Source organism: Piliocolobus tephrosceles, chromosome 5 (genome assembly GCF_002776525.5).
Source record: "Piliocolobus tephrosceles isolate RC106 chromosome 5, ASM277652v3, whole genome shotgun sequence".
Classification (NCBI taxonomy): Eukaryota; Metazoa; Chordata; class Mammalia; order Primates; family Cercopithecidae; genus Piliocolobus; species Piliocolobus tephrosceles.
This window is the reverse complement of record NC_045438.1, coordinates 162,212,753-162,226,846: the sequence shown is the minus strand read 5'-3', so window position 1 is coordinate 162,226,846 and position 14,094 is coordinate 162,212,753. Positions and strand designations below refer to the sequence as shown.

The 14,094-nt window shown below is 42.0% G+C and overlaps 1 protein-coding gene across 1 annotated transcript in view; it reads right to left on the bottom strand.

Annotated features, from left to right (window-relative positions):
• Nucleotides 1-678: 678 nt before the first annotated feature.
• F13A1 (coagulation factor XIII A chain) overlaps nucleotides 679-14,094 on the bottom strand; it is a 170,215-nt gene continuing 156,799 nt past the window's right edge. The window contains exon 15 of the mRNA XM_023221138.2: nucleotides 679-2,389. Coding sequence (XP_023076906.1) covers nucleotides 2,236-2,389 — 154 coding nt within the window. The 3' untranslated portion in view covers nucleotides 679-2,235. The remainder of the gene's footprint in view (nucleotides 2,390-14,094) is intronic.

Below are 14,094 nucleotides of genomic sequence, written 5' to 3'. Positions count from 1 at the left end.
CTGAGGACTAGCATAGGTAGAGACTCAGGGAGAGCTGGAACTCAAAGTCCTGCTGCTACCTGAGACACATTGCTTGTTACCATTGCTAAATTATAATTCTTAGAGCCATAGCATTAATGCATGTGTGAAATCCCAGCTATCAGAGGGAATGGGCTGGCTCTAAGGGTAAGTGTGACAAACAGGTTCCATCTTGGGTGCCAGTTTCAAATCAATTGCTAGTTGCTACCTGGAATTGAGAAAGATTATGAGGTCTTATCTGAGCTACAATTGTTCGGTAATGTCTGCCATGAATATAGGATCTCCTATATATGATTGTTGTAAGACCATAACAGGTGTTCATTATGCAGGTCTCCATGCTGGCTATCCACTGATTCACCACAATGGTTCATGAGATTATTTATGAGAAAATACCTACAGAGATTTTATAGTTTCTGGAAACTGGTTTTTGAACTAAATATGCAACTTGATCCTTCAGTGAATATAGTCAATAAAATGTAGAAAGAGATAGGTGAAGAAAACGGTGACATTAACACCTGTTAGAGTCATTTTCTTTAGAGGATAAATGCTTGTTTTCCTATCTAGGTTGGGTTGTCTACTGCCGAGGAAGGATAGTTTCTCAAGAAGTTGTGATTAGTAGTGTGTTATATTAAAAATTAAAAGCATTCACCTCTGCTCAGATGCAAATATAATCAGTTTAACTTTATTTTAAGCTTCTATTACATTGTAATTAATAATAATATAGTAAGTTAAGCCAGTTTAACTGTCTAGCAAAATGCATTTCATTCGAAAATTGGGTATTGGGAGACTTGGCAAATGCTGTGAGATTACTAGTAAAGTTAAGTATGATGTATATATAGAGGGAACCAGCTCACCCTCATAGGTTAGTGCTGAAGGCTCAGGAACAGTCTCAAAGGCTTAAAAATGTAGTTATATAGACCAGAGCATTCCATTCTGATTTTGCCCCCAGTATCCTTATCACTGTTCATTTTTTTTTTTGCTAAGAATCACAGTCTACTGGCCTAAATCACACCCTATACATGTCAGTGGGAAATTCTGGCCATAAATCAGCCTTGCAAATACACAGCAGGTAGCCTTGTCTGTAGTGGCCTTGGAACATAATACAAATGATGTCAGCATCCTCTGTGGTTGGGTCAGAACTAGCACTGACTGTTTGCAAGGCTGAGTCCATATTACCCTTCAGGACCTGAGTGCCAAGCTGCGGTCTCAACATGGGTGATGTGAAGGACAAGAGAGAATCAGTGGTTGCAGTCCTTCTATGTATCTGGTCACTAGATCCACCAGCTTCTCCATCTTATTGGGCTTATTACATCTCTAAAAAGGGACCTGAACCTGCATCATTCTGCAAAGGAGATGATTCCTGAGAGATGGGTGAAATATAGTCACTAACTAAAGAGATAAATCCCTCACTTTACTTCCTAGTATTGCATCCCAAAAAGGGTTAAAGTAAGGGATATTGGCTCCTGCTGATCAGGCCACAGTGCAACACCTTCTGTAAAATGCACCGCAAAACTACATTATTCAATAGACTTGAGTGCTGCATCTGCTTTCTTATCTCCTTGTAGGTGATTAAGTTTCCCACAAATGCAATTTGTTAATATGGGGCCACCTCTTCTCACAAGGTAAATCTGTAAAATTTGGCAGGCATTTGCTTGGCTGCAGGTGCAAAATGAAAGAACTTTTCCTGGCTTTGCGAAAAATAAAAATCACGTTGTGCTCCAGTCCTGGGAGAAATATTCTGACCTGGAGGGTAGAACCTGACCCCAAGAAAGGGGACTGGAATTCTAGAGCCCACATCATGTGCTATTATGCCCAAAAGGCTGAGTGGGGAATCTGAAGTCTTGTTTTAAATGAGGCCAGGTATTGAGCAAATCTCCCTGGTAAGAGAGCCCACTGATGTTTGGAGCTATAGCCATTTGTGATGATAAATGACGACTGTTACTCTTATGAGCTATGAGAGCTTAATTAGAGCTTAATTAAAACTAATGTTCAGCATTCTTTGGAAGGTGGAGAGATTAACAACTAACTTCCATGCCGAATAGCCTGGGTTTTGAAAATTATGTTTTTGGGGTACGTGGGATCTCCACTCTGGGGCCCTCTCCAGTCCTGTCTGGGTCTTCACACCTAAGCCAAAGCAGAGCTATTTTTGCGTTAGAATTTCCTTAGCCAAGACTACAAAACGCCAAATGCCACGGTTCATCTCAGCCTCCTGTGCATTCACATGGCAGGTCGTCTCTGAATCTGCACGTCCAGCTCGCCATACACATGTCTCAGGGAGTCACTGCTCATGCTGGCTATCAGCTTCCGAGGCCCAGAGACCCAGGGCCGGCACACTTCTTCCCATTGCACGGTGGAGTTGGGCCGGATTTCACTGAAAGGATGGAAAAGAGAGGAGAGGTTGGAAGATCCAGCTTTCCACCTTGATCAGGAAGCACTGAAAACTCTTCCCTAAGTCACTTGCTTTCTTTCTCTCAGTTGGTGCTTAGGGCACTGAAGACTCTCACTGGCTGATTCGGCAAGTGACACCCCAAATGAGGCCCTCACATAAGGCTCTGCAGAACCTGTCACTGACAGTCTTCCTGGGTCATGGTTCCTTCCACTGGGATGCATCTGCCGGCCTCCCAGTGGCCATCAGGAGCTGGGTGGAGCCCTATCCAACCATTAACTCTAGCTTGACCCCAAGCCCTCCATAGTAGCCTTATCTATGTGACTGATCTTCTGAGCCTCAGCTCAGTTTTTGCTGCTAGTTTCCTCTTGGGATTAGAGTCCTATCTGAATCCCCCAGCTGCCTTTGCTGAGGTCCTGACACTCGAGTTAGCTTTTGCCAACTCCCTTGGGATAGACCTTGTTCCCAGACTCAGCATCTGGAACATAGCCCTGCCTGCTGCCATTTGACTTTGAGAATCTTCATGTTCTGTAATTAAAATTCCTATTTCAACCACCAAATTGGGCCCCTCCACCTATGCAACTTTCTGCTACCATCTATTGCCAGTGTCCTAATGTATCTGGTTAATGACATAGCCTTGAGTGGTTCTGGTGTTCTCCTTTTCCTCCCAGCCTTTGCCCTGAAGTCTTCCTGAGTGTCATGAACAAGCCCACGTCAGTGCAGACTGAGGCTAATCAGGGCTGGGGAGATTTAGTGTTCTCTGGGGTGCTTCACATATAGCCTCCCCTATAAACCTTGGGAGATTATATTCAGATTTTATATGTATGACAGTTCTTCGAGGCAGATACTATGCAGTAGATTTTATGATCAAGAAAAATGGAAGGTTAACCAGTAAAGTCCCTTTTTCAAGATCACACAATTGGTAAACAGGCAGAGATGAAATTTGAACCCAGGTTTTTCTGAGTCCCATATTCATATGCTTTCTGCTACTCTTCACTACATTTCATAAAAGTATACACCATATGTTCTATAAGAAAAGGCTTTTTCTAAGATATTTGCACACACATATTTACAGCAGCACAATTTGTGATTGCAAAACCATGGAACCAGCCCAAATGCCCATCAACGAGTGGATAAAGAAATTGTGGTATGTATATACCATGGAATACTACTCGGCCATAAAAAGAAATGAAATAATGGAATTCACAGTGACCTGGATGAAACTGGAGATCATGATTCTAAGTGAAGTAACTCAGGAATGGAAAACCAAACATCCTATGTTCTCACTCGTAAGCTGAAGCTAAGCTATGAGGGTGCAAAGGCATAAGAATGATGCAATGGTCTTTGGGGACTCAGGGGAAAGGTGAGAGTGATAAAAGACTACAAGTTGGATACAGTATGTACTTCTCAGGTGATGGGTGACCAAATATCTCAAAAGTCACCACTAAAGAACTTATTCATGTAACCAAACACCATCTGTTCCCCCAAAAACCTATGGAAATAAAAAAAAGAAAAAAGAAAAAAAGAAAAGGCTTTTTCTGACCACTGTGCTTACTTTTTCATAGGTTTTATTTCTCAAGCAGGAAAGATGCTTTTTGACTTAGTAATAAGACTGTCCCACAAGTGTTCATGGAGGATTCATTGAAGTCTTTGCAAAATAATTTAGGAAAGTTTCTCCTGTCTGCATGCAGAGAGAAAATTCTCAGTCCTCAATTCACAGTGCTCAATTCAATACCAATGGAGGTTTGGGATATTTATTTCTCAACAGCTGTGCTATTGTTTCCTGTATCCATTCATTGTCTCTCCTCTGGTTCCCCCAAGTGATCAATCAAGCACTTTGTGAAACAGTGGCCCTGGTTAAGGACCTGACCTGAGACCATGTACTGTAGATAACCACCTCAAATAGAAGCTAAATCTTTAGCTCCCCCTTATCATTTTCTCATACTCATAAAACCATCTGGCATAATGATGTGTACATATGAAAAAACTCATACATGAAGATATTCATACATGAAGATACATATGCATGTTACTTTACATACAGATAAATTCATAACAGAGAGAAAAAATCATTTTGGTAAGTGGAGCAATGTTGGAGTAATCCTATTTTCTGGGGATGGATGTTGTGATAAATGATTCTCAGTAATGTGCTGAGCCATCAGGAGATACTGGCCATTTATCATCTTGAATGCACGCAGGCAAATGAGATTATTATTACAATAAACTGCAACTACTCATGGTTTGTCCTCTGTGCATCTAGCCCTTAGCTTCTGTCCTATTTGAGAAACTTAAAGTTTACGCCCAAATCACAAAGTGGGGGAATTTTTCTCTTGAAATAATTTATTGAACTGGATCATTTTCTAAAGAGCAAAGTAAATCTGGAAGATAAATTATTTGATGCTCTGGGAGCTTCAAGTGCAGAAAGCTAAGAATCTGTGGAGGGGGAACCTCTGTGCATCTGAGATAGGCAGGAGCCAGTGGGGGAAGAGCAGGAAGGTAAACCATTTCAGAGTAGAGGTGGCTCAGGGCGAGTGAGGGGTGAGACACAGCACCGCCTTCTTTGTTCCTGGCTCCGATTCCCTGTTTACCAGCTCCCCACCTTCCAGGCCCTCTACTTTGGGCTCAAGACCTCCTGCCTTCTAAACACCACATCTGGCAGGGTGTCGGTGAATGAGTGGGGGTGGTGATTCCCCAACTATTTAAGAGCTGTATTCTAAAGAGAAATACAGTCTTGTAAAGGATTTTGGTTCTGTGGAATTGCACTTTATTATTATTATTATTATTATACTTTAAGTTCTAGGGTACATGTGCATAACGTGCAGGTTTGTTACATATGTATACTTGTGCCATGTTGGTGTGCTGCACCCATCAACTCATCAGCACCCATCAATTCGTCATTTATATCAGGTATAACTCCCAATGCAATCCCTCCCCCCTCCCCCCACATGATAGGCCCCGATGTGTGATGTTCCCCTTCCCGAGTCCAAGTGATGTCATTGTTCAGTTCCCACCTATGAGTGAGAACATGCGGTGTTTGGTTTTCTGTTCTTGTGATAGTTTGCCAAGAATGATGGTTTCCAGCTGCATCCATGTCCCTACAAAGGACGCAAACTCATCCTTTTTTATGGCTGCATAGTATTCCATGGTGTATATGTGCCACATTTTCTTAATCCAGTCTGTCACAGATGGACATTTGGGTTGATTCCAAGACTTTGCTATTGTGAATAGTGCCACAATAAACATACGTGTGCATGTGTCTTTGTAGTAGAATAATTTATAATCCTTTGGGTATATACCCAGTAGTGGGATGGCTGGGTCATATGGTACATCTAGATCTAGATCCTTGAGGAATCGCCATACTGTTTTCCATAATGGTTGAACTAGTTTACAATCCCACCAACAGTGTAAAAGTGTTCCTATTTCTCTACATCCTCTCCAGCACCTGTTGTTTCCTGACTTTTTAATGATTGCCATTCTAACTGGTGTGAGATGGTATCTCATTGTGGTTTTGATTTGCATTTCTCTGATGGTGAGTGATGATGAGCATTTTTTCATGTGTCTGTTGGCTGTATGAATGTCTTCTTTTGAGAAATGTCTGTTCATATCCTTTGCCCACTTTTTGATGGGGTTGTTTGTTTGTTTCTTGTAAATTTGTTTGAGTTCTTTGTAGATTCTGGATATTAGCCCTTTGTCAGATGAGTAGTTTGCAAAAATTTTCTCCCATTCTGTAGGTTGCCTGTTCACTCTGATGGTAGTTTCTTTTGCTGTGCAGAAGCTCTTTAGTTTAATCATATCCCATTTGTCAATTTTGGCTTTTGCTGCCGTTGCTTTTGGTGTTTTAGACATGAAGTCCTTGCCCATGCCTATGTCCTGAATGGTACCACCTAGGTTTTCTTCTAGGGTTTTTATGGTATTAGGTCTAACATTTAAGTCTCTAATCCATCTTGAATTAATTTTCGTATAAGGAGTAAGGAAAGGATCCAGTTTCAGCTTTCTACTTATGGCTAGCCAATTTTCCCAGCACCATTTATTAAATAGGGAGTCCTTTCCCCATTTCTTGTTTCTCTCAGGTTTGTCAAAGATCAGATGGGTGTAGATGTGTGGTATTATTTCTGAGGACTCTGTTCTGTTCCATTGATCTATATCTCTGTTTTGGTACTGGTACCATGCTGTTTTGGTTACTGTAGCCTTGTAGTATAGTTTGAAGTCAGGTAGGGTGATGCCTCCAGCTTTGTTCTTTTGACTTAGGATTCTCTTGGCAATGCGGGCTCTTTTTTGGTTCCATATGAACTTTAAAGCAGTTTTTTCCAATTCTGTGAAGAAACTCATTGGTAGCTTGATGAGGATGGCATTGAATCTATAAATAACTTTGGGCAGTATGGCCATTTTCACAATATTGATTTTTCCTATCCATGATCATGGTATGTTCTTCCATTTGGTTGTGTCCTCTTTGATTTCACTGAGCAGTGGTTTGTAGTTCTCCTTGAAGAGGTCCTTTACATCCCTTGTAAGTTGGATTCCTAGGTATTTTATTCTCTCTGAAGCAATTGTGAATGGAAGTTCATTCATGATTTGGCTCTCTGCTTGTCTGTTACTGGTGTATAAGAATGCTTGTGATTTTTGCACATTAATTTTGTATCCTGAGACTTTGCTGAAGTTGCTTATCAGCTTAAGGAGATTTTGGGCTGAGACGATGGGGTTTTCTAAATATACAATCATGTCATCTGCAAACAGGGACAATATGACTTCTTCTTTTCCTAACTGAATACCCTTGATTTCTTTCTCTTGCCTGATTGCCCTAGCCAGAACTTCCAACACTATGTTGAATAGGAGTGGTGAGAGAGGGCATCCCTGTCTTGTGCCAGTTTTCGAAGGGAATTTTTCCAGTTTTTGCCCATTCAGTATGATATTAGCTGTGGGTTTGTCATAAATAGCTCTTATTATTTTGAGGTACGTTCCATCAATACCGAATTTGTTGAGCGTTTTTAGCATGAAGGGCTGTTGAATTTTGTCAAAAGCCTTTTCTGCATCTATTGAGATAATCATGTGGTTCTTGTCTTTGGTTCTGTTGATATGCTGGATTACGTTGATTGATTTGCGAATGTTGAACCAGCCTTGCATCCCAGGGATGAAGCCCACTTGATCATGGTGGATAAGCTTTTTGATGTGCTGCTGAATCCGGTTTGCCAGTATTTTATTGAGGATTTTTGCATCGATGTTCATCAGGGAGATTGGTCTAAAATTCTCTTTTTTTGTTGTGTCTCTGCCAGGCTTTGGTATCAGGATGATGCTGGCCTCATAAAATGAGTTAGGGAGGATTCCCTCTTTTTCTATTGATTGGAATAGTTTCAGAAGGAATGGTACCAGCTCCTCCTTGTACCTCTGGTAGAATTCAGCTGTGAATCCATCTGGTCCTGGGCTTTTTTTGGTGGGCAGGCTATTAATTGTTGCCTCAATTTCAGAGGCTGCTATTGGTCTATTCAGGGATTCAACTTCTTCCTGGTTTAGTCTTGGAAGAGTGTAAGTGTCCAGGAAATTATCCATTTCTTCTAGATTTTCTAGTTGATTTGCGTAGAGGTGTTTATAGTATTCTCTGATGGTAGTTTGTATTTCTGTGGGGTCGGTGGTGATATCCCCTTTATCATTTTTTATTGCGTCTATTTGATTCCTCTCTCTTTTCTTCTTTATTAATCTTGCTAGCGGTCTGTCAATTTTGTTGATCTTTTCAAAAAACCAACTCCTGGATTCATTGATTTTTTGGAGGGTTTTTTGTGTCTCTATCTCCTTCAGTTCTGCTCTGATCTTAGTTATTTCTTGCCTTCTGCTAGCTTTTGAATGTGTTTGCTCTTGCCTCTCTAGTTCTTTTAATTGTGATGTTAGAGTGTCAATTTTAGATCTTTCCTGCTTTCTCTTGTGGGCACTTAGTGCTATAAATTTCCCTCTACATACTGCTTTAAATGTGTCCCAGAGATTCTGGTATGTTGTATCTTTGTTCTCATTGGATTCAAAGAACATCTTTATTTCTGCTTTCATTTCGTTATGTACCCAGTAGTCATTCAGGAGCAGGTTGTTCAGTTTCCATGTAGTTGAGCGGTTTTGATTGAATTTCTTAGTCCTGAGTTCTAGTTTGATTGCACTGTGGTCAGAGAGACAGTTTGTTATAATTTCTGTTCTTTTACATTTGCTGAGGAGTGCTTTACTTCCAATTATGTGGTCAATTTTGGAATAAGTGTGATGTGGTGCTGAGAAGAATGTATATTCTGTTGACTTGGGGTGGAGAGTTCTATAGATGTCTATTAGGTCCGCTTGGTGCAGAGATGAGTTCAATTCCTGGATATCCTTGTTAACTTTCTGTCTCGTTGATCTGTCTAATGTTGACAGTGGAGTGTTGAAGTCTCCCATTATTATTGTATGGGAGTCTAAGTCTCTTTGTAAGTCTCTAAGGACTTGCTTTATGAATCTGGGTGCTCCTGTATTGGGTGCATATATATTTAGGATAGTTAGCTCTTCCTGTTGAATTGATCCCTTTACCATTATGTAATGGCCTTCTTTGTCTCTTTTGATCTTTGATGGTTTAAAGTCTGTTTTATCAGAGACTAGGATTGCAACCCCTGCTTTTTTTTGTTCTCCATTTGCTTGGTAGATCTTCCTCCATCCCTTTATTTTGAGCCTATGTATGTCTCTGCATGTGAGATGGGTCTCCTGAATACAGCAGACTGATGGGTCTTGACTCTTTATCCAGTTTGCCAGTCTGTGTCTTTTAATTGGAGCATTTAGTCCATTAACATTTAAGGTTAATATTGCTATGTGTGAACTTGATCCTGCCATTATGATATCAACTGGTTATTTTGCTCGTTAGTTGATGCAGTTTCTTCCTAGCCTCGATGGTCTTTACATTTTGGCATGTTTTTGCAATGGCTGGTACCGGTTGTTCCTTTCCATGTTTAGGGCTTCCTTCAGGGTCTCTTGTAAGGCAGGCCTGGTGGTGACAAAATCTCTAGGCATTTGCTTATCTGTAAAGGATTTTATTTCTCCTTCACTGATGAAACTTAGTTTGGCTGGATATGAAATTCTGGGTTTAAAATTCTTTTCTTTAAGAATGTTGAATATTGGCCCCCACTCTCTTCTGGCTTGTAGAGTTTCTGCCGAGAGGTCTGTTGTTAGTCTGATGGGCTTCCCTTTGTGGGTAAACCGACCTTTCTCTCTGGCTGCCCTTAAGATTTTTTCCTTCATTTCAACTTTGGTGAATCTGGCAATTATGTGTCTTGGAGTTGCTCTTCTCGAGGAGTATCTTTGTGGTGTTCTCTGTATTTCCTGAATTTGAATGTTGGCCTGCCCTACTAGGTTGGGAAAGTTCTCCTGGATGATATCCTGAAGAGTGTTTTCCAACTTGGTTCCATTTTCCCCTCACTTTCAGGCACCCCAATCAGATGTAGATTTGGTCTTTTTACATAATCCCATACTTCTTGCAGGCTTTGTTCATTTCTTTTTCTTCTTTTTTCTTTTGGTTTCTCTTCTCGCTTCATTTCATTCATTTGATCCTCAATCGCTGATACTCTTTCTTCCAGTTGATCAAGTCGGGTACTGAAGCTTGTGGATTTGTCACGTATTTCTCGTGTCATGGTTTTCATCTCTGTCATTTCATTTATGACCTTCTCTGCATTAATTATTCTAGCTATCAATTCTTCCACTCTTTTTTCAAGATTTTTAGTTTCTTTGCACTGGGTACGTAATTCCTCCATTAACTCTGAGAAGTTTGATGGACTGAAGCCTTCTTCTCTCATCTCGTCAAAGTCATTCTCTGACCAGCTTTGATCCATTGCTGGTGATGAGCTGCGCTCCTTTGCAGGGGGAGATGTGCTCTTATTTTTTGAATTTCCAGCTTTTCTGCCCTGCTTCTTCCCCATCTTTGTGGTTTTATCTGCTTCTGGTCTTTGATGATGGTGACGTACTGATGGGGTTTTGATATAGGTGTTCTTCCTGTTTGATAGTTTTCCTTCTAATAGTCAGGACTCTCAGATGTAGGTCTGTTGGAGATTGCTTGAGGTCCACTCCAGACCCTGTTTGCCTGGGTATCAGCAGCAGAGGTTGCAGAAGATAGAATATTGCTGAACAGCGAGTGTACCTGTCTGATTTTTACTTTGGAAGCTTCCTCTCAGGGGTGTACTCCACCCTGCGAGGTGTGGGATGCCAGACTGCCTCTAGTGGGGGATGTCTCCCAGTTAGGCTACTCAGGGGTCAGGGACCCACTTGAGCAGGCAGTCTGTCCGTTCTCAGATCTCAACCTCCATGTTGGGAGATCCACTGCTCTCTTCAAAGCTGTCAGACAGAGTCGTTTGGGTCTGCACAGGCCTCTGCTGCTTCCCCTGTTGTTTATTTAGCTGTGCCCTGTCCCCAGAGGTGGAGTCTACAGAGACAGGCAAGTTTCCTTGAGCTGCTGTCAGTTCCACCCAGTTCGAGCTTCCTAGAGGCTTTGTTTACCTACTTAAGCCTCAGCAATGGCGGGCACCCCTCCCCCAGCCACCTGCTGCCTTGTAGTTAGATCGCAGACTGCTGTGGTAGCAATGAGGGAGGCTCCGTGGCCATGGGACCCTCCCGGCCAGGTGTGGGATATATTCTCCTGGTGTGCCCGTTTCCTTAAAGCGCAGTATTGGGGTGGGAACTGCCCGATTTTCCAGGTGTTGTGTGTCTCAGTTCGCCTGGCTAGGAAAAGGGATTCCCTGCCCCCTTGCGCTTCCCAGGTGAGGCAATGCCTCGCCCTGCTTCAGCTCTCGCTGGTCGGGCTGCAGCAGCTGACCAGCACCCGACTGTCCGGCACTCCCCAGTGAGATGACCCCAGTACCTCCGTTGAAAATGCAGAAATCACCGGTCTGCTGTGTCGCTTGCGCCAGGAGTTGGAGACTGGAGCTGTTCCTATTCGGCCATCTTGCCGGAATTGCACTTTCTAGGCGTCCAAGTTGTTACATGGATCTGGCACTCCTAGATCAGATCTTGGCAACATAGGGCACAGTGGAGTGTTTCTAATTATCTGACCATATGGAAGTGGGCATGGACTGGCTCAGGTCTTGGTTGTGAAGGTGTGTGCCGGAGTGAGGAGTAAACAGAGAAAGTAGCACTTGGTCCAAGTTGTAAGCCCATCCTAGATAACAAATGTTTTCTATGTCATGATTTTTAGCCCAATTTTTGACTGTCTCTGAGAAATAAAGCTTCTTTTGCCTGGGAGACATTCCACCGTGAATCTGGGTTTCTATAACTATTCAGCCATAAAAAAGAATAAAATTCTGCCATTTGTAACAACATGAATTAGACCTGGAGGAAAGGCATCATGGTAAGTGAAATAAACCAGACATGGAAATACTACATGATTTCACTCACATGTAGACACTAAAAAAAATTTTTTTAAAGTTGATAACATAGAAACAAAGAGTAGAACAGTGGTTACCAGAGACTGAGGAGGAGAACATGAAGGGGAAGATGGGAAGAGGTTGGCCAATGAGAACAAAGTGACAGTTAAATAGGAGGAATAAGTTCTGGTGTTCTATTGCATGATAAGGTAACTATGATTAACAGTAGGTATTGTATATTACAAAAGACCTAGAAGACATGCTTTTGAATGTTCTCACCACAAAGAAATGATAATTGCATGGGGTGATGGATACACTGAATACTCCGATTTGATCATTATACAACCACATTATATGTATTGAAACATCAAATTGCCTCACATAAACATGTACAATTACAATGTGTCAGTAAAAAAACTTAAAAAGAGAGATTGAGAACTGTTATGGACTAAATGTTTGTGCTTCTCACAAATTCATTTGTTGACACCCAAACTCCAGTGTGATACCATTTAGTGATGGAGCTTTGGGGAGGTAATTAAATTAGAATAGGTCATGTGGGCGGAGCTCATGATGGGATGAGTGCCCTTCGAAGAAGAGATGCCAGAGAACTTGTCCTTCCTCTCTCTGCCCCATGTGAGGGCACAGTGAAAAGACAGCCATCTGCAAGCTGGGAAGAGAGCCCTCATCAGGAACCGAATTGGTCGGCCCCTTGTTCTCGGACTTCCCAGGCTCCAGAAGTGTGAGGTATAAATGTTTGTTGTATAAGCCACCCAATCTATGGCATTTCTGTTACAGCAGTGCAAACTGACTAAGAGCAGCTAGCTGTCTGTCTATCTACTTGTCTGCCTAGACTTACGTGTTGCAGTAACTACTAATAGTACCTTAAGCCAGTGTGTGGGCAGGATATCTGTGTCCATGTGAGGACTAGCCTTATCCATCCTTTCTCCCGATTCACTCCACTTTGCTCCACCCCAATGTCAGACATTAACAATAAACAAACCATCTGGAGATTTAATCTATTTTGAGCCTGAGGCCTCCCAAATAGTGGGTCATTGCACTGTGTGATAATTCATCTTTTGTCTAAGACACACAGTGTCCTTTTTCATGTGTTGACCTTGACCAAGGTGGAATTCTGGGGGGATAGCCAAGGTGTAAAAGATAGAAGAGGTTCCAGTACACTCAGATAAAGCTTGTGGGGTTACTGTCTGGGAAAGAAAAAATTGGATACAGCAGGGGGCTGTATGGAAGAGGAAACGTGTTTCACTTTGCCTGAACGATTCTTGCATCTGATTTGAGTGGGAAGGTGAGAGAACGGGTGAGTGAGACTGTCGTTTCTGACGAAAGCAGGGGTATGGCTGCTGACCTCTCCATCTAGCTGGGGTTGATTACTAATTTACTTCTTTTTTCTTTCCTGCAACTTTCCTATTAGCACAGGAAGGTTGCTATGTTTTGTGCTTGCATTGTTTCAAAAGCACTCACATAATTTTCTCTGTTGTTTATTGCATCTGCAATAAGGCATCTCTTAAATGATGAGATGCAGAAGCTATAAGCCTTGTAATTTGAAAGAAATGTGGAGAGCCCTTTATGGGCAATAAAGTGCCCCAGAGGGTTTAAGTGAGGCCTTGCATTTATCCCACAGATTCCAGAGTGGGGTCGCTTCCATAAAGGGTGTCAGGAAAATTCTTAACATATCTGGTCATGAGGCGGTTTCCAAAGTCCTCTACCTCCCTTTCTATGCCTTAGAAGGTCACCCCACAGGAAATGTGCTAGATTGATTGATGCTGACAAGGACTTATTTGTGGTAGAAATGAAAGTAATAAACCTCAAAGATTGGGATCCATTCTGGGTGTCACACTTTAAGAGGAGTAGTGACAAATTGGAATGTGTGGGAGAGAGAGACAGAGAGCTGAAACCACGTTAGAGGAGAGAGAAATAAAGTCAGGACAGATTTTTGTCCCCAGGTAGAAAAGATTCAAAGAAGATGAGACAGCTGTTTGCAAACATTTGCAAACCATCAGATGGAAGAGAGATGGGCCTTACTTTCTTTTTTTTTTTTTTTTATTATACTTTAAGTTCTAGGGTACATGTGCATAACGTGCAGGTTTGTTACATATGTATACATGTGCCATGTTGGTGTGCTGCACCCATCAACTCGTCAGCACCCATCAATTCATCATTTATATCAGGTATAACTCCCCAATGCAATCCCTCCCCCCTCCCCCCTCCCCTTGATAGGCCCCAGTGTATGATGTTCCCCTTCCCAAGTCCAAGTGAACTCATTGTTCAGTTCCCACCTATGAGTGAGAACATGCGGTGTTTGGTTTTCTGTTCTTGTGATAGTTTGCT